At 52.0% G+C, this 25,586-nt stretch overlaps 1 protein-coding gene across 1 annotated transcript; it reads left to right on the forward strand.

Annotated features, from left to right (window-relative positions):
- Positions 1–3,657: 3,657 nt before the first annotated feature.
- Positions 3,658–25,475, forward strand: LOC137432454 (uncharacterized). The gene is made up of 3 exons (XM_068124403.2): positions 3,658–3,840; positions 21,979–22,026; positions 24,698–25,475. The coding sequence occupies exons 1-3, from the start codon at positions 3,767–3,769 to the stop codon at positions 24,891–24,893; spliced, it is 318 nt and encodes a 105-aa protein (XP_067980504.2). The 5' UTR covers positions 3,658–3,766; the 3' UTR covers positions 24,894–25,475.
- The last annotated feature ends 111 nt before the right edge of the window (positions 25,476–25,586 follow it).

The raw sequence follows: 25,586 nt of genomic DNA on the forward strand, positions 1-25,586 counted from the left end.
CGGCAGCCTCCCCCGAGGCCTTGACCAGCCCCTCGGTCGGCTCAACCCCACGGCGGCGTTTTTTCGCGCGTACAGAGGCCGAGCACTGCTCGAGCCTTCTCGGCACTGCCGAGCGCGCCTGCAAACTACGTACATGCCCGTGGGAGTGCATTCTGGGGGGGCGCATGTGGCGGTTACCTTATTCGCATGTCGCGGTTAACTTATTTGCATGTGACGGTTACCTTATGTTTGGTCATAATCCACGTGCACGGGCCTGTGGGGCTTTTGGTTGTGTGGAAGTGACGCACGCGTGGTTGTGGAGCCACGCCCTCCGCAGTGGGTTTTGGCTTTATAAAAGCTGTACCACTTCCGTTCGCGTTTAGTGTGCTGGAGATTTCTGTACGAATAAACGAGCTTCGAACCCTACGAAATGGCCTCGTCTTCTCGCCTTCCGCAACTCCTAAACCATTTTATTTTCCAACCCATCCTTCATTCCCTGCATACATTTCATTAAGGCCTGTAAATCCATCGGGGCCATCTTGATAGTAGCGGGGGAAGTTCCACCACTACCCTCTACCCCCAAGACTTCCTGCATCTTCCATTGTCCTTTCCTCCATATTGCTTACTTCTTCCATCCGTAAGAAGGAGTAGCTTCCCCGCGCGTCTTTTACAGGAATAAAATTTAACATTTAACTCCTTCTACAAAACTTTGCGTTCAAATTCTCCACACTGACACCAATTGTATCTCCAGGGTTCTATCCCACTACAGACTACCAGCTGTCGTGCGTAGCTTCCGGTTAATACTAGGGCTTGCGGATGACCATAACGGATTTAATGGAGGGGATAACCAGTATTAAGACTGGAATGGTAGCGCCTGCAGTGAACCTTGCAGGAGCTACGGTTCCAGGGGGGGGGGGGGGGGGGGGGGGGGGAGAGGCTGTGTTATGTCAGGTGGGTAGTGATAGGTAGAGCCAGGTAGATCTGAATAGATAGCATGCTTCATCTGTCGCGGTAAGGAATCTACCCTGTAATAAGTTTTCCATTCCCTTCCCTGTTAAACCTGTGCCCGGTTGAATTAATTTCCCTGCAGCTGCCATCGGTTCGTTGAAGATACGTGCTTTTGCCGCAGCCTTCCATTTCCCTTCTTCCTCCCGCGTTTTATAGCCGAATCCAAGTTTGGTTATCGCCTCCATTAAATCCGTTATGGTCATCCGCGAGCCCTGGTATTAACCGGAGGCGACACACGACAATATTGAATTTTAAAGCAAAATGTCGTCACGTGCCGCCGACGGGTGTATAGTTCATGACGAACGAGCAAGAGCGGCATGAGGTAATGGCAGTGCGGTAATGTTCATCCTTATGAACCAGAACTTACACGGAATAAATTAATGAATGACTTTCCATGGGCAAGGCTACAAACTGTGTGTCATGTGTGTGTGTGTGTGTGTGTGTGTGTGTGTGTGTGTGTGTGTGTGTGTGTGTGTGTGTGTGTGTGTGTGTGTGTGTGTGTGTGTGTTTGTTTTTGTGTGAATTCCGTTTTGGGTGAACAAAGATGGCGGACGGTGGTGTAAACTTTCAGCATTGAACCTCCAATCCAGTTATTATGAGATCAGTGACCCCCACCAACCACCATTGAAATTCTATCCCACCTTCCCACAACTATCACTGAAATTCTGAGCCATTGTGACACCTCCAGCCACCATTGAAAATCTAGCCCACAGTACCACACCCACCAACCACCACTGACATTCTAGCCCACCCCCCACCAACCACCACTGACATTCTAGCCCACCCCCCACCAACCACCACTAACATTCCAGCCCACCCCCACCAACCACCACTGACATTCTATCCCACCCCCACCAACCACCACTGACATTCTATCCCACCCCCACCAACCACCACTGACATTCCAGCCCACCCCCACCAACCACCACTGACATTCTAGCCCACACCCACCAACCACCACTGACATTCTAGCCCACACACACCAACCACCACTGACATTCTAGCCCACAACCCACCAACCACCAGTGACATTCTAGCCCACCCCCCACCAACCACCACTGACATTCCAGCCCACCCCCCACCAACTACCACTGACATTCCAGCCCACCCCCACCAACGACATTCCAGCCCACCCCCACCAACCACCACTGACATTCTAGCCCACCCCCACCAACCACCACTGACATTCTAGCCCACCCCCCACCAACTACCACTGACATTCTAGCCCACCGCCACCAACCACCACTGACATTCTAGCCCACCCCCACCAACCACCACTGACATTCTAGCCCACCCCCACCAACCACCACTGACATTCTAGCCCACACCCACCAACCACCACTGACATCCTAGCCCACCCCCACCAACCACCACTGATATTCTAGCCCACCCCCACCAACCACCACTGACATTCCAGCCCACCCCCACCAACCACCGCTGACATTCTAGCCCACCCCCACCAACCACCACTGACATTATAGCCCACACCCACCAACCACCACTGACATCCTAGCCCACCCCCACCAACCACCACTGATATTCTAGCCCACCCCCACCAACCACCACTGACATTCCAGCCCACCCCCACCAACCACCGCTGACATTCTAGCCCACCCCCACCAACCACCACTGACATTCTAGCCCACCACCACCAACCACCACTGACATTCCATCCCACCCCACCAACCACCACTGACATTCGAGCCCACCCCACCAACCACCACTGACATTCCATCCCACCCCACCAACCACCACTGACATTCTAGCCCACCCTCCACCAACTACCACTGACATTCCAGCCCACCCCACCAACCACCACTGACATTCCATCCCACCCCACCAACCACCACTGACATTCTAGCCCACCCTCCACCAACTACCACTGACATTCCGGCCCACCCCACCAACCACCACTGACATTCCATCCCACCCCACCAACCACCACTGACATTCTAGCCCACCCTCCACCAACTACCACTGACATTCCATCCCACCCCACCAACCACCACTGACATTCTAGCCCACCCTCCACCAACCACCACTGACATTCCATCCCACCCCACCAACCACCACTGACATTCTAGCCCACCCTCCACCAACTACCACTGACATTCCAGCCCACCTACCACCAACTACCACTAAAATTCTAGCCCACCACGACCAACCACGACTGATCGTTGTGGTATTTTAAATGTATGGCATGTAGTGACCACAGCGGAATAGTTGGTGGAGTTGCAGTTAGCAGTTCTATTCGTTTTTTTTTAACAACGATTGTTCTTCTCTTCCTTGAGGTGCTATTCCTCTTGTTTCCATATAAAAGACATATTGCATGGATTTATATTACGTTTTGCTGACTCGGGTGATTTTGGGATCCGGAAACGTTTCAAACGCCAAAAGACCGGCTCGGTTTGTCAGACACGCGAATTTCTCACAAAGTATTTTCTGATTCCTACGGTGAGCGAAACAGATGAGAGAAAAGGAAGGACTTGAGTGTTTCCAGAGATAACTTTTAGAGGTGTCTCCCGGCTGGCGTTCTCAGGTTACCTTTCCTGTGGACGAATGCAGCCGGGCTTTGTTATTGGCTCGTAGAAATCATGTGACTTTTGAAAGTTGGGTTTATAAATACCGTTGTCTTTTTTTTGCACGTTGTTGCCGTGACGTACATCCAGTGACACGTGATTCGTATTAGCCAATGAGAGAACCTGAAACTGCTGTTCGCACCAAAGAAAAAGGAAAGATTAGGCGTTCGGTCTGAAGACGAAATGTTTTCTCTGAAGAGATGGAATGCCGTGGCCATGTGGAGTTGGGACGTGGAGTGCGATACGTGCGCCATTTGCAGAGTGCAAGTCATGGGTGAGTCTCGTTCCAGGTCCATACACGGATCGTTTGAACAGCCGAACAGGTCGAATCGATCTCTCGGCCTGAGGTGTCTTCCATTACCGATCCGCTTGCTGTCGCTCGCCAAGCCAACCGTTCCTTATCAGCCGTTTAATTGGAGTGCTTGCTTGAGTGCTTAAGCCGCTTGGCGAGCGCTCTACAAGCTGATCGTTGCGAAGTGCTTGGAGACGAAATTCAGTGCTTTCACCCTTTTAAATGTAGTTTATTGTACTGGGAGCTTGTAAACGGTCTTCATGGTAAACTGGTCATAATAAATAAGTGTAACTGAAAAAAAAAAAATGTATACTGTATATATAATCTGTTCTTATTTTGGGAGAGGATGTAACAGCCTTGTTATAGGGGTGAATGAATGAATGAAGGAATGAATGGTTATATTGAATTGAATGAATTGTTTTAGGGGTCTTGGCACTGAACTATAACACTACGTGGAACGGACAGTCTGCGAACACACACACAAAAGGCCCATAGGCAGTGAGTTTTACATGAAGCCACGGGATCGCAATGCATTATGGGATTTAGTCACGCAAAAAGCGTATTGCTTTTGTATCGCTGTGATTGAACGACGTACACATCTTGCAAGATTTATATAGAGATTTCTTTCATAATTGCACATTTGTTCTTAGTTGTTTCACTTCGGTGACATGATACTAGAGTAAAACAGAATGCCATCCTGTTCTGCAATCAACTGCACGAATCGAGATGTTCGTGAAAATCGCGAGAAAGGGTTGACATTTCACAGGTAAGGAAACGCCAATTTACAGGCAGTGTAGTCCCAACCATATATTTTGGTGTTTGTTTTTTTTTTATTAGCATACAACATCCAGATATTTCAAAGACATGTATGATCTTAATGATAGTGAAAATTATTGTCACTGGTAATTTTTTTAATAGTATGAAGCTTTGACACTTGACTGTGTACAGTAATTTGCCTTGTTATTTGTATAACTACAGTTGAAAGTTCTTGCCTCACTCTCATCAGCTCATTTCTGAAATGCAACATATTTGTTACTGTATACACTGTACAGAAAATGTTCATGTACCTATCATGGACATTTATGCATGTTTACTCACTATTATATCTATGTATGTGTACATGTATGAAGTATATGATGCAATTTAAGCGCTTTGTTGTGCTACACTTCCTTTAATTTTTTTTGACATGTTTATTGTAATTTGCTTTGTGTGTGAATTATGGACAGTATGCCACAAAATTACCTAAACTCGACCTTGATAGCCATGTTTTGCCTTGTATTTTGTGCAAGTACAGTGTACATTACAGTATTAAAAAAAAAAACAATGACAACAAAACGCTTAAGTTAGGGTATATGTCAGGATACCAAGACCAGCAGGGATGAGGGTTGCATCATTAACCATACTCGGAAAATGAGAATACTTCAAAACCGATGTATTTACGTTTCATGATGTAATTTCACTGAAATATTAATATCAGAATGTTTGTATTAACAGCTTAGTAGTACATTTGTCATAATCAAAGTTTAAATTCATGTGAGAAGATGATACAAATGAACAGCACACAACAAAGGCAAGGTTACAATGGTCACACTTTTTTATAATGTACCAGTAATATCAATATATAAGAATTGTCATACAGCAACATGCATTTCAAATGATTGATATAAGTGCATAGTGTATATTTAATAAATGAAGTCATGTTTCTTATTGCTGAATTTCAATAAAGTTTACCATGAAATTCATACAAAGACAAAGACAAGTCAAGCAAAAATTACATCCCTACTTGTATTGATGTACATGTGTCTGATGCAGATTTGATATGTGTTTTCTGTAAAATGTTTGGTATGACATGCATGCACATTGTCTTGTGGGTATGATTTGATTGTGTCTTGTGTAAATGAATGTTTGTTGTCATGTGTATTTATCTGCCTTGGTAGTATAGTGGGAAGTATATTACAAATGGAAATTGTAATAGTAACATGTCAAGTAATATGTGCTAACATAAAATCATTAAAAAAAACATTAAAAATATATTGATTCAAATTCAATAAAACCTGCAAAATATAAGCAATAGATAGATAATTTATCAGCTCCCCAAAACGTACAAAACGGTTATCCCTAAGATGACAAATTTTGAAATAGACATTGTCACAACCGTACATGCCCAAATAGTCCAAGGCATAAATGTTAAATAATAAAAGATAAAACAATAAGGTATCAAATTCCATCTAATAAAATAGAAACATCTGTCAAAGAATTAAAATACTGAACACTATTACATCTGTTGAATGCCCAATAGCACTGAACATGTACTACACAAGAATGAACGCTCGAGACAAGCTGGTAATGGACACGGACTGTCATGAAAATGGTTGTTTTTTTTCTCCAGATGTGCAGGCCAAAATAAAACCAAATTTGTTCTATCTTTAGTCATGTGTGTAACATTGATAATCATGGATTCAATATTTTTAGTACGTTCTTGCGATGAAAATAATGGCAAAATTTATCTTGGAAAACGTACACCTACCCACAAAGGCTATGGGGGCATTCATTTTTCTGGGTGCATACGATAGGGGGCGCCATACATGTCGGTGGCTTCAGCGGATCACGGGCACCGTCCGTTCCACGTAGTGTTATAGTTCAGTGGGTCTTGGTCATTACGTAATACCAATAGAATAGTAAACACGTGTGTGGGGTGTGATGATAGGTAAGGTAGTGCTGGAAAAATAGGGGTTGCTGATGAGGAGGATAAAGAAAAGGTGTAATGATGGGGATGAAGGAGCTGTGCTCCAACGCGAGTCGAAAGAATTGACGCGACCAAAGACGGAAATTCGTCCGAGTTGCTTTATTGCACGTATCAAACTCGGGTACTCTCAAAAGCCCGTTTATCGGGCAGCAATATATTGTTACAGATACGACTTTGATGGTATGGTGGGCCGAGCGGGATGGCCGCCGTATCCGTACAAGTTACCCGATTGTGCCCGAATGTTAACTAATCGCGCTACGCTGGCTCAATAGGAAAGAGAAGACACCCGGCTGGGCTATAATGACACAATACGACACCAGGGTTTCGATTTTCAAGTATATTCGTACGGAAAAAGGTTAGATTACAGGGACGAGAGGGACATCATAGGAAGACAGGCACTTAGACACACTCTTATATTAACCCTAGACAGACCACAGATAAACGGGACAACGCTGACTCACACGGGATTTGATGGCAAGGAAAGCGGCAGTCGATGGCTCAGGTGCACCTGGCTCAGGGACAGAATCACGTACGGTGGTGTCCAGCAGATGCGGGGAGGTCGCTCAGCGCTCGTGGGTCGCGACTTTGGTGGAGAGGCCGGGGAGGTCGCTCAGCGCTCGGGAGGGTGGCGTCTTGTCCTTCCAAGCTCGGGGCGCATCTGACGTCACGTCCGGCGCGGGGCCGCGTATATCCGGCGGGGAGTGACACGCCCTCGCTCGTTAGCTCCGCCCCATATGGCATCGGCCCATGGCTTCTCATTGGGTGCGGGGGTTACCGGCTCCGCCCTTGACGAGGGGCCGACAGGGAGCCCCCTTCTGGGTAACCCCGTCGAGCACATGTTCAATGGCGGCCAACCGAGCCGGAGTGAGGACGCAAAGCCGCTGTTGTTGTGGTTGTTGTTGGAGCTTGAGATGATGGGAAGAGATGCGGGGAGGTATGGGAAGGTCCTAAACTCCTACTGGTGCCATATCATCACATTCTGGTGCAACGAAGAGTCATAATTAATGGAAACAAGTCCTTAACTGACATAGATTAAGAATAACTAGCAAGATGTCCTATAATTGTCTACGTGTGGTGCGGGGGACCTGGGCACGACATTTAATGGGGGGATGAAGGGGAAGATCGGCTCTAATGGGTGTTGTTTACAGACAATGGGACTAGGGAATGGGGTAAGGGAGAGTTGGGGAGTATCGGAGAAAATAGGGGAATATTTACAAGCGGATATGGAGGCCAAATTCCATATTCGCAACATTGCACCCTTCTCTACCCTCGGGGCGTCCCGACCCGATAAATTTTTACCTACTTTAGTGTGGCACGCAATGTAGTTCCCTCTACTATTAACTCTACCCTGAGTGCGACAGTTTTACTGATATTCACAAATGAGTAAATATGTCCCCCTGCGACGTTGCACCCTTCTCCTCACAGAAACACACCCACAGGATAACCGAATCCGGAAAGAATTCGCAAACTACACATACAGCCGGTAGGGAGCATTATTTACAAGATTACGCTGATATTTACACTACGATCCAGGACCTGTCTTTGGAGGAACACATGCAGATGTTATGCATAGAGAGAGCGCGCTTGCCAACATCGATACACCAACCCACGAGTGCTCTGTGGCCGACGGCCTTTAATAACGTGCAGAGCACCCTTCCCGAGCATCAAAAGCACCACCCCACCACCAATCGGTGCAGTCACCATTGTTCATTGGAATAAAAATAAATTCGACAACCCCTAACCCTGCAGGTGTCTCTTGCTCTTCTTGTGGTGCACTTGGTGTTTAACTAAAAGTGGTTCACCTGTATGGCATAGGTGCCACGTTGACCCATAGGTCCATCCCCGGGTGGTGCTTGGCCGCAAACGAACTGCGGTCCATCGTGGGTGGCCACAAACATTGCGGTCCATATGGTGTATCGATCCCGGCAGCAAGCAGCGAAAGTGCAGGCCCACAACTGCGTCGCCAGCACCTCTCTCTCCTCTCTCTCTACCCCAAAGCCAGATCCTCGGAGGTGGGAGACAAAAACAAGACAAGTGAGCAAGGTGGTAAGGGCGCAAAAGTGCACGCAATGCAAGGTGATGCACACTGGGGGCACATGGGAACCAGGTGAGACAGGTACGTTCCTACCGTACGCCCCCCCCACCAGGTAACCTACATGGCCCCTCCCTTACCCCTTACTGTATCAACAAAACACAACACTACCCATAAACATCTACTTTACAAATCCACAAACATCCCTACTGTCTTCCCCGTTCCTCCCATATACCAAATTCGTCTTCTCTCCCTCCTAACCAATCAAATTTGCCATTTTCAACTCTCATCAAAATTTGCCATTTTCAATTCATCATCAGTCCCTCCTAGGGAGGGAGAGATGGAATCACCCCAATGTCTCATCCACGTCGTGATGCGTCTCACGAATCCAACAGCAATTCTCATTTCTGCAACACAAACAAAGAAAACACAGGTGTGGAGTCATCATCATCACCACAGGTAAGTGGCTGCGTATGGTGCGACAGGTTCATCAATCCTAACTATTTCCTAAATGACTTTAACAACTTTACACTACCCGGGGTCTTTCTCCGGCCAACCCATTGGCCCTCTTACACTATGGGTTCTAAAAACCAATTCCCATTGGCCAAACTGTGGTGCTCTTCAATTTGGGGTCTCACTCCCCCGACTCATCTCCCGGTGCCCTCGTACAATTTCTGGGCTGTGGCGTGTACCTCTCCCAGTGGGTCTACCCACCTGCACCCCTCCACCACTGCAGTTGCCTCCGAGCTTACCTGCTCCTTACCCTAACCTAACTACCTGGGGAAGGCCCTCTGGCTCTCTCCCCACTCCGTGCCCTCTCTGGCACTGGGCTGCCCGATCCACACCCGGGATCCTCAGGCACCCACTCACAACTACCGGCTCCCAGAGCCCACCTGCGGCCTCACCTGGCCGACATCCTCACAGTGGTGGAGTGCCCAACCAACTACACACACTAACAGGCTACACGCCCAGCCATTTCCACAACACTAATGCACCCATTCACAACACCATTCTGCAACCGCACCACAAATGCCAATATCCAACCATAATTTACCTGCTCCCTCTACCTAACACTTACACTACCCGCCCCGGGTACTCGTGAAAGGGGGTCCACTCTTCCCCCATCCACACCTTCGCACCATGCACACCACTCCGTACCACTCACTCCAACTCTCTCCACACACCTGTACCTGCACACCTGTGCTCTCACACCTGGTGCCACCTGCACCCTTCTCTCCCCAAGCGCATTCGCGCTGATCCACACACTCACTACTCATACACTGCTCCACACACCTGTCCAGTTGCACACCTGTGCAATCACACCTGTTCAATTCTCACAAACACGGCATCATCTCAGCTAACTACTCCCTTCTGAAACTTGCGCTTCCCAGTCGTCCCTTTAACTATTGCGCTCCCTCGTCATTATCATCCATACTAATCTACCTGCGTCCCCACTACAGGTATCAGTCACTAACTAATCTTAACGTCACCTAATGTCATCTTCTAGATCCCTACACACCATATCCTAACCCACCCGGGCTAGTTTTCACTGCCATACACCCCCATAAGCTATAGCGCATTTGCCCCACATATGGGAAGGATGGTGGATTTGCCATCCCACCACATCGGGGGTCTCTCACTATCAATTTTGCACGTCAAATTTCAACAAATCAAAAATTTGCCAATCCTACTCATCATCTGCCAATCACTACTGCCAATCCTTTGCCAATCACCAAATTTTGTTTTTCTCTAATTTTGGGTCCAAAACACTAACCTCATCACCCAGTCGACTCACTAATACCTCTCGGTGCGCCAATTCCTGTCCAAAGCCCGGCTTCGTAAAGCCAAACAATGGATGCTGGTTGTTTTGTGCCTGCGGCTGGATGCGTCCGGCACTCGGTGCAGGGACGGGGGCTTACCCGTGCCGAGATCCCACACACCACCTCGGCGTGGAGCCATCCAATGCCCCGATCTAGACCTGCCGGCACGTCTCACCAAAAAGTGGTCGCCATGACGACCCTTCCTATCCAGCTGCCCGCTCCACCTAGTGGAGCCTGGACGCGGCCGTTCAAAGCGAGGCCCGGCACGCACCGAGGGCCCGCTTCGGCTAAAAGTCGACCTAACCTTTAACCCGGTCACCGTCGATGCTTCACCTGCTTGCTTACACCCCGCAGCCCGTTCCTTGCTCACACCTCCAGCCGTTTCCATGCTCCTTGTACCGTTCCTTACACACCCAGGCACACCCATTCCACTCACAGCCTTGGTCACACACCTGACCACCGAACACTTTGGCACACATCCGTTGGTAGCACACCACACCAACACACCTCTTCGCGCCCCCTCCTCTGTCACCTCCTCTGTGACAATCACAGGTGTGCCCTCATTCGCACACCCAACCACGTGCCTCACCACCAACTCCAGCGTGCATTCCCACTCACGCTCTACCATTCCAGGTGTACATCCTTCCATCCCAGGTGTACATCCTCGCTCACCTGTCACAACCAGCTCACTCTCCTTGTCACTCTCACTACTCTCACCTCCACTCGTGACAACGCACTCACCCTTACTCTTGACAGCACACTCTTTCCCCATGCACCTGTCCGTCACACACCTTTCTCGCGCACACTCTCCCGTTACACCCTCTGTAACACTCACCACAGGTGGACACTCCTCCTTACTTCTGACAGCGCACTCTTTCCTCATGCACCTGTCCGTCACACACCTTTCTCGCGCACACTCTCCCGTTACACCCTCTGTAACACTCACCACACCGCGCTTCCACGTGCTCCCTCGCACACGCGCTACGACCGACTCACTCTCGCCAGCACACTCACTCCTTGGCACGCACTTTTTCCTCACACACCCCAGAGTCGGATTTTCTCGCACACCTCCTTTTTCGCACACCAGACCTGTCGCACACTTCACCAACGGCCTCTCACGAACACCCGGGTCCATCTCGACCCCCAAGCTCCTTAAATCCCCTGGCGCATCATACGCACGACCATATTGGTCACCACTTACACCGGGTCCTCTTCCTCTTCGCTTCTCCTCCATCACCTGCGAATCCCTCATCCGGTTAATGAGCACATCATCACGATCCAAACACAGACTTTGGACCAATTCTTTTATCTCCTCTTTTATCTCTTTCTTATCCCCTCTCCGTCGCTTCTTAATTTCGCTCATCCCTTCTTCCACTTCTTCTAATTTGTGCTTCACTTCTTTTATTCCCTGGTATGTCTCCTCAAGCTCGTCCTCCAAGGCTACCTTGACCGTTTCCATGTGCGTCCTTACCTGTCGGTCCTTCGTCTCCATTACCTCTATCACCTCGTCCAGCCTTGTTGTCAGTCCCTCACGTACCATCTGACATTCCCTCTTTGTCGCTACCAAGTCATCTTTTAGTTCTTTCTGTGTCGCCTTTAAACCTCCTAATACCGCAGTGTTCCTTTGAACCTGCTCCACTAACTCCGTCTGTCCCACCGTCAGCTGCTCCACCTCTTGCGTCAGGTCCTCTATGCCCCCTTGCAATTTTACTGTCCCCTTTCTCACCTCCTTCTCCATGTGCTCCTTACAGTGCCTCACCTCCTCGCGCACTCCTCCGACCTCCTCACTCACACCTCTTCTAATCTCCTCTCCCATCACTTGCATCTCCTGCCCAGATGCCACCCTCATCTGCTCCATTTCCTCCCTGTGAGCATCCAGTTTGGTTTCTACCCCCATTCTGACCCCCTCTATCTGCTGCTCCATTTGTTTAACTTCCCTTTCCGCTTGGTCCCTCATGTCCCTCAATTTGCCTTCCATACTGTTTTCTAACCCTATTAACCCATTTCTCACCTCTTTTATCCCGTTGTCTAACCCCTCAAAATTATTGTCTAACTTCCCAAATTTCTTGTCTAATCCCTTAAAATTATTGTCTAACCCCTCACTGGTACCCCTCGCTTCGTCCCTCATTACCCCCATTTCGTTTCCCATTACCCCCATTTTTGCTTCTAGCCTCTCCATAAGGGCCCCCATTTGCAGGAGGAAAAGGTTCGAATCCACCAGGGGCGCTGCCACGGTCGCTGGCGCGGTGATCAGCGAGGCGCCATTTTGCGCGCCCGCTTCTTCGTGCGTGACGGCGCTATTTTGCGAACCTGCCGCCCTCACTGCTTCGCTCTCCTCCTGTCCCTCATTTTGGTCCTGGATCGACCCTACCTCTCTCTCCTCTACCGGACCCCAGCTGTCTTGATCCGCCATAGCGCGACTTTCAAAATTCGGTTTTTTTTTATTTTTATTTTCGTAAAACAAATTCAAATTTCGGCCGTTATAATTTCGCGCGGGAAACGCGCTCCAAATCGATTCTAACTGTTACAAATTTGGGCCTAATAAATTTAGTCCCGGGTTCGAATTCCACTCCTCGACACCAATTGTTACAGATACGACTTTGATGGTATGGTGGGCCGAGCGGGATGGCCGCCGTATCCGTACAAGTTACCCGATTGTGCCCGAATGTTAACTAATCGCGCTACGCTGGCTCAATAGGAAAGAGAAGACACCCGGCTGGGCTATAATGACACAATACGACACCAGGGTTTCGATTTTCAAGTATATTCGTACGGAAAAAGGTTAGATTACAGGGACGAGAGGGACATCATAGGAAGACAGGCACTTAGACACACTCTTATATTAACCCTAGACAGACCACAGATAAACGGGACAACGCTGACTCACACGGGATTTGATGGCAAGGAAAGCGGCAGTCGATGGCTCAGGTGCACCTGGCTCAGGGACAGAATCACGTACGGTGGTGTCCAGCAGATGCGGGGAGGTCGCTCAGCGCTCGTGGGTCGCGACTTTGGTGGAGAGGCCGGGGAGGTCGCTCAGCGCTCGGGAGGGTGGCGTCTTGTCCTTCCAAGCTCGGGGCGCATCTGACGTCACGTCCGGCGCGGGGCCGCGTATATCCGGCGGGGAGTGACACGCCCTCGCTCGTTAGCTCCGCCCCATATGGCATCGGCCCATGGCTTCTCATTGGGTGCGGGGGTTACCGGCTCCGCCCTTGACGAGGGGCCGACAGGGAGCCCCCTTCTGGGTAACCCCGTCGAGCACATGTTCAATGGCGGCCAACCGAGCCGGAGTGAGGACGCAAAGCCGCTGTTGTTGTGGTTGTTGTTGGAGCTTGAGATGATGGGAAGAGATGCGGGGAGGTATGGGAAGGTCCTAAACTCCTACTGGTGCCATATCATCACATTCTGGTGCAACGAAGAGTCATAATTAATGGAAACAAGTCCTTAACTGACATAGATTAAGAATAACTAGCAAGATGTCCTATAATTGTCTACGTGTGGTGCGGGGGACCTGGGCACGACATTTAATGGGGGGATGAAGGGGAAGATCGGCTCTAATGGGTGTTGTTTACAGACAATGGGACTAGGGAATGGGGTAAGGGAGAGTTGGGGAGTATCGGAGAAAATAGGGGAATATTTACAAGCGGATATGGAGGCCAAATTCCATATTCGCAACAATATATACACATTTATGCCGGAGCGTTTGCCCGGGAAAAGCGAGACTGGGCATGCCCGGGTGTCAAGGGCGAGTCCTGGAAAGGCGAGTCTGGACCTGCCCGGGCGTGCTGGACGAGGCCTGGCAAGTCGAGAGCGGGCATGCCCGGGCGTCCTGGACGAGCCCTGGAAAGGCGAGAGCGGGCATGCCCGGGCGTTCTGGGCGAGCCCTGGAAAGGCGAGAGCGGGCATTCCCAGACGCTCTGGGCGAGCCCTGGAAAGGCGAGAGCGGGCATGCCCGGGCGTTCTGGGCGAGCCCTGGAAAGGCGAGAGCGGGCACGCCCGGGAGAGGCGCGTCCGGGCCCGTCCGGACGAGCCCGGCATGGCGATTGCGCCCTGGCCGCGTCCTGGCAGGTGCAAGGCGATTGTGTACACCCGAGGTGTCGGTGGTCTGGTCGGCCGCCATGAGCGCGAAGTCCACGCCGAGGTGGACCGCGTTCGCGCTGGCCCGAGAAACAGTCGGCCACGGCGTTGTCTTTGCCGGCGACGTGCCGGATGTCCGTGTTAAATTCCGACACGGCGGAGAGGTGGTGCTGCTGGCGGGCCGACTACGGCTCCGTGACTTTGGCCATTGCGTAAACCAATGGCTTGTGGTCGACGAAAGCCGTGAACGGGCGGCCCTCCAGGAGGTGGCGGAAATGGCGAACGGCCAGGAAGAGACCGAGGAGCTCACGGTCGAACGTGCTGTATTTTAACTCGTTCGGCCGGAGTTGCCGGCTGCAAAAAGCGAGTGGCTGCCAAACCCCGTCCACCCATTGTTCATGGACGGCGCCCACCGCGTAGTCGGAGGCGTCCGTAGTGAGGGCGATGGGCGCGTCGAGCACCGGGTGGGCCAGCAGCGTTGCGTCGGCGAGGGCCCGCTTTGCGCTCGCGAATGCCGCGGACCAGACGATGTCATGCTTGGCCGGCTTGCCCCGGAGGGCCTCGTAAAGGGGCCGCATGAGCTGAGCAGCGCAGGGCACGAATCGTTGATAAAAATTCACCATGCCGAGGAACTCTTGTAGGGCCTTGATGGAGCGGGGACGCGGGAACGTGGTGATGGCCTCGACCTTGGTCGGCAGCGGCACGGCCCCGGTCTTGGTGATGCGGTGGCCCAAAAGGTCAACGGTCGTCGTGCCGAAGTGGCATTTGGCCGGGTTGACAATTAAGCCGTGCTCGCTGAGGCGACCGAACAGTGTTCGGAGGTGGAGGAGGTGCTTGGCGCGGGACGTGCTGGCGACGAGGATGTCGTCCAGATAGACGAAAAGAAATGGCAGGTTGCGCAGCACGCCGTCCATCAAGCGTTGGAACGCCTGGGTCGCGTTCTTGAGGCCAAACGGCATCCTCAAAAATTCGAACAGGCCGAACGGCGTGATGACGGCCGTCTTCGGGACGTCGGCCGGCCGGACAGGTACCTGGTGGTATCCCCGTATCAGGTCAATTTTGGAAAATATGACCCGTCCCGCCAAACGGGCGGAAAAGTCCTGGATATGCGGGATCGGGTATCTGTCGGGGTGGTAGCATCGCTGAGGCGGCGGGAGTCGCCACACGGGCGCCATCCGCCCCCCGGCTTTGGCACGATATGCAGTGGTGAGGTCCACGTGCTATCGGAGCGCCGCACGATGCCGAGGCGCTCCAACGTGTCGAACTCGGCCTTTGCCACGGCGAGCCTGGCCGGGTCGAGGCGGCGGGCCCTGGCGTAGACCGGCGGGCCCGTAGTGGGTATGTGGTGCTCGATCCCATGTCGCATTGCAACGGCCGAAAACGTCGGCCGCGTGAGGGTCGGGAATTCCGCGAGCAGGCGAGCGAACTCGTTCGCCGTCGGGGGGGGGGGGGGGGGGGCGCATGCCAGTTCGGTCGGCGCGGAGCTGCTCATCGTACAGCCAGGGAGCTGAAGGTCTCGGCGTTGACAAGGCGACGTCGTTTGACGTCGACCAGCAGCCCGTGCGCGCAGAGGAAGTCGGCGCCCAGCAAAGCCATGGGGACGCTGGCGGTCACAAAGGTCCAATGAAAGCGCTGGCTGCCGAAGCAGAGGGTTACGTCGCGCGGGCCGAAAGTGCGTATGGCCGATCCATTAGCAGCGACCAAAGAGGGGCCGCAAACGGCGTTCCACCTGTCCTGCTCGGAGGCGGGTATGACGCTCAGTTGGGCGCCGGTGTCACAAAGGAAACACTGCCCGGACGCTTTGTCCTTAATAAAAAGTAAGTTGCCCGAGTGGCCGGCGCTCATGGCTGGTAATGAACGCCGGCCCGGCCGTTTCCCGACTTGCCGAAAGTGCACGGGGGTCGGCATGTCCGAGCCTTGTGTCCGAAGCTGGCGTGGTAATAACACCACGCCTGGTCAGGTGGAGGCCCCGGCCGTCGTGTTGGAAGCGGTCGGCGTGGCGTGGCGGCCGCCAGTTGCACCGGCAGTTCGGCCTCCAACCGCGCAGGGCGCTCGGGCATCGTGGGCGTCGCCTTGGACGGCGGCGGGCTCCAGGTAGCCGTTCCGATGTGCTGGCCCGCCGAGGAGATCTTGTCGGCTTCCCTGACGAGGGCGCGGGGATCTGTGATCGACGTGCCAGCCAGGGCGAGGTGTACCGGGTGAGGCAGCTGGCGAAGGAACAGCTCGCGGAACAGAAAATCCGGAGAGTGCTCACCGAGCAACGAGAGCATGTAGTCCATGCGCTCGGACGGGCGCGTGTCGCCGAGCTCGGGCAGGTCGAGCAGGCGCCGTGCGCGTGCTGCCGGTGAGAGGGCGAAAGCGTCGAGGAGGAGCGTCGTAATCGCGTCATACTTGTCAGCAGCTGGCGGGCGCTCGAGGAGGCTCAGGGCGCGGGCCGCGGTGGCGGAGCCGAGCGCTGCCACGACATGGTGGAAGCGGGTGTCGTCGGCGGTGATGCCTCGCAGGGCAAACTGGGAGTCCGCCTGGGCGAACCAAACAGCCGCGTGAGCCTCCCAGAAGGTAGGCAGTTTAAGAGCCACTGCCGTGTCCATGTTCGGGGTCACCAATGAAGGAGCTGTGCTCCAACGCGAGTCGAAAGAATTGACGCGACCAAAGACGGAAATTCGTCCGAGTTGCTTTATTGCACGTATCAAACTCGGGTACTCTCAAAAGCCCGTTTATCGGGCAGCAATATATATACACATTTATGCCGGAGCGTTTGCCCGGGAAAAGCGAGACCGGCCATGCCTGGGTGTCAAGGGCGAGTCCTGGAAAGGCGAGTCTGGACCTGCCCGGGCATGCTGGACGAGGCCTGGCAAGTCGAGAGCGGGCATGCCCGGGCGTCCTGGACGAGCCCTGGAAAGGCGAGAGCGGGCATGCCCGGGCGTTCTGGGCGAGCCCTGGAAAGGCGAGAGCGGGCATGCCCGGACGCTCTGGGCGAGCCCTGGAAAGGCGAGAGCGGGCATGCCCAGGCGTTCTGGGCGAGCCCTGGAAAGGCGAGAGCGGGCGTGCCCGGGAGGTTCGGGCGAGCCCGGGAACAGCGAGTTCGGGCATGCCCGGGAGAGGCGCGTCTGGGCCCGTCCGGACGAGCCCGGCATGGCGATTGCGCCCTGGCCGCGTCCTGGCAGGTGCAAGGCAATTGTGTACACCCAGCGGTAACCGCTACAGGGAGGAAGAAGAGCAGGACGAAGAAAGGGTGTGATTGGGGGCGAGGGGAGCAGGAGGAACGATGTGATGGGGGAGGATAATGATGAAAGGGTGTAATGATGGGAGAGGAGGAAGAAGAAGAAAGTATAATGAGGAAAGGGTGTAATGATTGGGGTAGGAGGAAGAAGAAGAAAGTGTGAGGAAAGGTTGTAATGATGGTGGGAGGAGGAAGCAGAAAGTATAATGAGGAAATGGTGTAATGATGGGTGGAGGGGAAGGAAGAAGAAAGGTATGATGATGAGAGGAGGAACGAGGGAGAATGTCTAGAAAATACAGGGGTATTTATTCATCCCTTGACCAAAATGAAATACAGTCTTCATTGTGATTTGCCACTAACTGTATAAATGCCCTCTACTTGTCATCACCCTACATTACAATAGGGTGAAATCGTCTAGGATGGCATTTTGGACTTCGGCACAGATGATCCTCCTCCCTCCCCCAGAAGTGTACAAATGTAGAAAAATTGTCTTCGTTTTTGTGCTCTTTGCTTCCTCTTGGTGGGTCATGTCTTTGGATTCAACGCATGTGAGGCCTTCTGTCAATCATTTAGGTCTCCAACTGTTCTGCAAGCCTGTCCCCCTCCTACCTCCTTTTATGGTGATAACCCACCTCCAAATCAAGACTCTGCTTTCCTTCCACTCTAAGCCGATTGAACCTGGTTTGACCGGTGTGGAATTACTCGGGATTGTTTTGAATGGCGCATGGACATGCTGTAGTGAGTGGTGCAAGGCCCGTGGGTGGAAGAAGTGTCAGTCTGCGGCTGATTTGAGCAGAGTGAGGAGGAAGTGTCAGAGAGAAAGAGAAAACACACAAAAGCTGTTTGTGACTTGAGTGGCCATGAGGGTCCATGCAAAACTCCTTGTAGAGATTCCTTCCATGCCACTATTTTCTTCTGGAGCCTGTTGTTGGCTTAGAGGTTAGGGTGCCGGCTTGGGATCCTGGGTTCCTGGGTTCGAATCCCGGTCGATTGCTAAATTAACACCAGGGGGGTTGACTCAGCCTGTCATCCTTCCCAGGTCGGCAAATTGAGTACCAGCTTGCTGGGATGAATGATCCCGGTGTGTACCCCGGTTTAGAATAGGTACACTGTATCCCTGCGCATCGTAAGAGGCGACCAAGGGTTGGCGTCAGGAAGGGCATCCGGCCATAAAAACATTGCCTCAAACAGGGAACCATGATTGTCATGGGGCCCGCAAGACTAACCCCCGCTCTAGCGTGGAAAATTGCCTTAAAAACGATCATTCATTCATTCAATCATTCCACTATTTTCTTCTGGGCTGGCAGGATGGCCCAGATGTATGCACACTCTCCTCTAAGCTGTCCAGCCTGGGTTCGAATCCCGACCCAGTTATAAACTGTCATCCCGGTGTTTCACAGGCAGGGATTCATCAATATGTGCTGTCCCTCAGATGGATGTTAAACTGGGCGTCTCATCTGCTGGCATTGGTTGGTGGAAGTCCAATATCCCACGGTGTCCTTCGTGAGGAGGAGGTGAGCTATTGCTAGCACCATGAACAAATTCCTTCGACCGCGAGCTCCTCGGGCTTCACCTGGCGGTCCGGCATTTCCGCCATCTGCTCGAGGGCCGTTCGTTCACGGCCTTCGTCGACCACAAGCCCCTGGTCTTCGCGATGGCCAAGGTCGCCGAGCCGTGGTCGGCCCGGCAGCAGCGTCACCTCTCGGCCGTGTCCGAGTACACGACGGACATCCGGCACGTCACGGGGAAGGACAACCCGGTGGCGGATTGCCTTTCCCGGTCCGTCGCCCACGCGGTCCACCTTCGGATCGACTATGCCCGGATGGCGGCGGACCAGACCGCCGACCCCAACGTCCAGGCCTTGCGGACCGCCGTCACGGGCCTCCGCGTCACCGAGGTGCCGTTCGACGGCGCGGGCACGGCCCTCTTGTGCGACGTCTCCCTCGGCCGGCCTCGCCCCATCGTGCCCGCGGGCTGGCAGCGCCGGGTTTTTGACGCCATCCACGGCCTGTCCCACCTGGGCACGAAGGCCTCCCAGAGGCTGGTTGCCGACAAGGCCGTGCCTTTGGCGGCGACGACGACGGCGGACGTCGCGCAGGCGTTCATTGCCACCTGGGTTGCCCGGTTTGGCGCCCCCTCGGACATCTCGTCCGACCGCGGCCCCCAGTTCACCTCAGAGCTCTGGGGGGCGGTCACGCGGGGGCTCGGCGTCCAGTTGCACCGCACCACGGCCTACCACCTCCAGGCCAACGGCCTGTGCGAGCGCTTCCATCGCTCCTTAAAGGCCGCGCTCCGGGCCACCCTCCGCGACGGCGGCTGGGTCGACAGGCTCCCCTGGGTCCTGCTGGGCCTCAGGACGGCGCCCAAGGACGGCCTGCGCGCATCTGCGGTGGAGTTGGTCTTCGGACAACCGCTGCGGGTGCCGGGCGAGTTCCTCCCCGACTCCACGGCACCATGGTCCGCGACGCAGCAGCGCTCCGCACTGCAGGAGACCGCCCAGAGGTTCGCCCCGGTGCCGACAGCGCACCACGGGTGCCCGCCAACGCACGTCGCCCCGGAGCTTCGCACGGCGGAGTACGTGTTCGTCCGCCACGACGCCCACCAGACACCGCTGCGGCCCCCGTACGACGGGCCCTTCCGCGTGCTGGAGACCGGGGCGAAACACTTCACCCCGGACATCGGCGGTACTCCTGACCGCGTTTCCGTGGACCGCCTCAAGCCGGCCCACCTCGACGTGGACCACCCCCCGCCAGTGGCTCGGCCCCCGCGTCGGGGCCGCCCCCCGGCGGGCGGACCCCCGGCACCGCCCAGCCCCGCCGGCACGCCACCACCCTGTCCTGGACCCATCCCAGATGCCGCCAGCGGCATCCCAGATGGCATCCCGGCATCCCAGATGCCGCCTGCCGCCAGAGGGCGCTTCGGCCGGGTCATCCGTTTGCCCCGCAAACTGACCCTTCAGGTGCGCGGGAATTCTGGGGGGGCGCGTGTGGCGGACACGATGGCTCGCTGGCGCGGTGACATCATTCCTCGCACCAAGAGGGTGTCGGCCACGCCCGAGGGGTAGGCGTGGCCTCGGGATATACACGGGGCTCGCAGCCCCGAGCAAGTCAGTGCTACAGTTTGAGCTTTGTAATGAAGACTCTTTGGATCCTACGCGTTGTTGCTTACCTTTTCTGGCAAACAAGTTGTGCACGTAGCACCGCACTTCAATGTCAAACTAATCACATTGATTAAATCGATGCAGGTTGTTATGATTCGTCCAGTCGAATTAAATCAGGAAAGGTTTATAAATGAAAAAGCTGGACTTGCTAGTCGGTAGAGCTGACATTTTGGCGAGAATCCACTCGCCTTGTTCACGGCAGATGTTGTAGTGAAGAAGAAGCTTGGAAATCGTCACGTGACATCAACCGTTAGTAAGATGAATTGGTCTGTGCACCAATCCTGGCATCCTGTGATGATTGCAGACAGCGTGGGAGAAATGTTATAGCTCTGTCCCACGTCCGTGACAGATTAAATCGTAAACCGCCCCTTTTGTTGAGAGATGCTGATTCAACTCTTTCCCAAATGGTTTCCTTTACTCCTCGAGCAAACCAATTTTTTCTCTGTCTAAGATGACCAAGTTACTGTTATCAAAGATGTGACTATGCAGGTTCAAGTGCGTATATATAGCAGAGTTCAAAGCCTCTTCATGAGCTGGACGACGATGTTGGATCATACCACATACCAGCGTTAAGAGTTTGTCGAGTTTCTCCTATGTAGGTTTCAGTGCATGATGGGTCTCCGCATCTGAGGCCATACATCAAGTCGCGGGAAGCAACTTGAAAGTGGGAAGTGGTAAGAACAACATCACGTGTCCTGTTGATCAACAACAGGACACGAATCAAGAAAACATGGCACGAGTGACCATTCTGTATGTGGCAGGGCCGTCTGAGAAAGTGAGAAGATCCTTCTCCAACTTTGCCATTGTTACACACCATACACAGACCAATTACAGACCATTTCATCTTACCAACGGTTGATGTCGCGTGACGATTTGCAAGCTTCTTCTTCACTACAACATCTGCCGTGAACAAGGCGAGTGGATTCTCGCCAAAACGTCGGCTCTACCGACTTGCAAGTCCAGCTTTTGCATTTATAAACTTTTACTAATCCCACTGAATGTTAACCTTAGATGTGGCAATTTCACTTTTTCACATTCTCATTAAAAACACTTCTTTTGCAGATGCGTGCCTTCGATGCCAAGCAGAGAACAAGCAGGAGGACTGTGTCGGTGAGTTTAGTCTTGCTTTATGAGCACGTGTTAAAATGGCAACGAATAGCAAGTCTTGATCTCCTCGCGGCCGCACTATTCCAAAAAAAACCTAGCCTCCCCCTCCCAACTCTGTCCCCTCTTCGCTCCTCTCACCCCCTCCAAACCCGAAGTCTCACTCTTCCCCTCCCAGACTTGCGGCATCAATCCCCTCCCAACACACAAGCCTTAAACCACCACCCCTTTCCACCACTAAAAGTCCTCAACCCCCTTCCCTCCAAAGCCTCAATCTCCCCTTTCTCCAAAGCCTCAATCTCCCCCTTCCAAAGCTGTCCTATCTTTACCCCCGTTCCTAACCCTCCTCCCTCTCATAAAAGCAAACGGCATTCCCACGTCGCTACAGTGGAATATTTAACACTTTTTGCTCCCCTATCATGTTATCCTACCGACTTCACAGAAACACGTCAATCGCTTGTTCAATTGTTTAACTCACAATTTTAAGAGCAAATAGTCAGAAATAATAGCAAAAACCTGTGTAATCTCCGCAGTAAAAGCGCTGCTCGACAGAAAGAGTTCCCAAATTGGTGGCCGTAATATAGACATTGTGGGTGGTGTTAGGTGAACTGTCCAAACAATGGGTGGAACTCGCATGCACGGCTCCTTTTATACAGTGCATTCAGAAAGTATTCAGACCCCTTCACTTTTTTCACATTTTGTTATGTTGCAGACTTATGCTGAAATCGTTTAAATTCATTTTTTCCCTCATCAATATACACTCAATACCCCATAATGACAAAGAGAAAACAGGATTTTAGAAAGTTTTGCAAATTTATTAAAAAGAAAAAACTGAAATATCACATTGACATAAGTATTCAGACCCTTTGCTATGACACTTGAAATTTAGCTCAGTTGCCTCCCATTTCTCTTGATTATCTTTGAGATGTTTCTACACCTTGGTTGGATTCCAGCTGTGGTAAATTCAATTGATTGGACATGATTTGGAAAGGCACACACCTGTCTATATAAGGTCTCACAGCTGACAATGCCTATCAGAGCAAAAACCAAGCCACGAGGTCGAAATAACTGCCTGCAGAGCTCAGAGACAGGATTGTGTCGAGGCACAGATCTGGGGAAGCCTACAAAAAAATATCTGCTGCATTGAAGGTTCCCAAGAGCACAGTGGCCTCCATAACTCTTAAATGGAAGAAGTTTGGAACAACCAGGACTCTTCCTAGAGCTGGCCGCTCCGCCAAACTGAGCAATCGGGGGAGAAGGGCCTTGGTAAGAGAGGTGACCAAGAACCCGATGGTCACTCTGGCCGAGCTCCAGAGATCCTATGTGGAGATGGGAGAAATTTCCAGAAGGACAACCATCACTGCAACACCCCACCGATCTGGGCTTTATGGCAGAGTGGCCAGACGGAAGCCTCTCCTCAGTGAAATACACATGAAAGCCCGCTTGGAGTTTGCAAAAAAGCACCTAAAGGACTCTCAGACTGTGAGAAACAAGATTCTGTGGGCTTTCATGTGTCTTTCACTGAGGAGAGGCTTCCGTCTGGCCACTCTGCCATAAAGCCCAGATCGGTGGGGTGTTGCAGTGATGGTTGTCCTTCTTGAAATTTCTCCCATCTCCACATAGGATCTCTGGAGCTCGGCCAGAGTGACCATCGGGTTCTTGGTCACCTCTCTTACCAAGGCCCTTCTCCCCCGATTGCTCAGTTTGGCGGAGCGGCCAGCTCGAGGAAGAGTCCTGGTTGTTCCAAACTTATTCCATTTAAGAATTATGGAGGCCACTGTGCTCTTGGGAACCTTCAATGCAGCAGATATTTTTTTGTAGGCTTCCCCAGATCTGTGCTTCGACACAATCCTGTCTCTGAGCTCTGCAGGCAGTTCCTTCGACCTCATGGCTTGGTTTGTGCTCTGATATGCATTGTCATCTGTGAGACCTTATATAGACAGGTGTGTGCCTTTCCAAATCATGTCCAATCAATTGAATTTACCACAGGTGGACTCCAATCAAGGTGGAGAAACATCTCAAAGATGATCAAGAGAAATGGGAGGCACCTGAGCTAAATTTCAAGTATCATAGCAAAGGGTCTGAATACTTATGTCAATGTGATATTTCAGTTTTTTCTTTTTAATAAATTTGCAAAACTTTCTAAAATCCTGTTTTCTCTGTCATTATGGGGTATTGAGTGTAGATAGATGGGGGAAAAAATGAATTTAAACGATTTCAGCATGTCTGCAACATAACAAAATGTGAAAAAAGTGAAGGCGTCTGAATACTTTCTGAATGCACTGTATATGGACTAAAGAACTTCACTCGAATGATCACCGGATCAAAATAATAATTCCTCCCGCCAATATGAATGAAATCTCCAGCAAACTCTTTGTGACTTTGATCAGTAATTTGGCGATTTTGGAAGGCCTTGGTGAATAGGGTTTGGAATTTTGTCAGGGATCCAGCGATAGCTCGCCGACTCTTCTCAAAGGACACTGAGGATTTATAACGCAGATCAACTAATTCCAGCAGATGGGACGCCCAGTTAAACGTCCATCCACCTTTCCTTGTAATAAATAATTTACGCTAAATTGGCTTTGGGGGTTTTGAAGTTGTTGCTCCTGTTGGATGTTTTCTTCTCTGCGATAGACGAGCAAAGTGTGTTCAGCTGTTACGCGGCTATGCCTTGCAGTGGTCTGGGGAGAATGCAACCATTCCTTCCACAACTGCTGCATGTCCCTTTGGGTGAAGCAGAACAACCGCTGCCCACTCTGCCAGCAGGACTGGGTTGTTCAGCGGATAGGCAAATGACCATCGTGCAAGCCAACCCTCGAACCCTGGGTCATCGTTTGCTGTACGCATCACCTCGTTGCGAGTGCCTCCTTTGAATGCACTTCCGGCATTTCATAAAAGTTCAAACTGGCTTGTGTCGAGGACTATGTAAACGAGCATTCACTGCACCAGGAATTTGTTGCAAGGCGGGGTCTTTTAATAAGGAAGGGGGGGGGGGGAGGGGAGGGAGATTGTCTCGAACGATCTGAGTTGTGATGTTTAAAGATCGAGATCCATCAAATATTCCGAAGCATTCGTCTTTGTGCAACCAGGTGTTCTTTGGCGTTCGAGACTTTGGCACCAAGTACTTTTCCAGCGGTTTTGCATGTGCACCCAGTATGCGAGTGTGATCTCTAAGAACAATTGATGTTTATTTCTGCATTTTGTTTTTCACGTTTATGGACAGTTAATGTGACAGCACTTTATTTATTGGCCTACTACTCACCCAGGAGGTGCCACAAATCGTGTGGCCATTTACCTTTAGCGTCTCGTTTGGGTGTGCCTGATGCATTGAATTTAAACTTGTTTACTATGGAAAGGTTGGGATTGAATGAATGCATAATGGTTTGTTTACCTTTTGTGTAGCTCATGGAATTGACTTGCAATGATGCAACAATAAATAAATAAATAAAAATTGAGTTTTTCATTTTTTAAATGAAATATCTCCATCAAGACTTGTGGAGGCACAGCGTGAACCAGTGCACCATGTGCCGATAGGAGGATAACAACACACAGATGCAATGTAGCAC

This window comes from Myxine glutinosa, chromosome 8, assembly GCF_964187855.1.
Source record: "Myxine glutinosa chromosome 8, kmMyxGlut1.1, whole genome shotgun sequence".
Classification (NCBI taxonomy): domain Eukaryota; kingdom Metazoa; phylum Chordata; class Myxini; order Myxiniformes; family Myxinidae; genus Myxine; species Myxine glutinosa.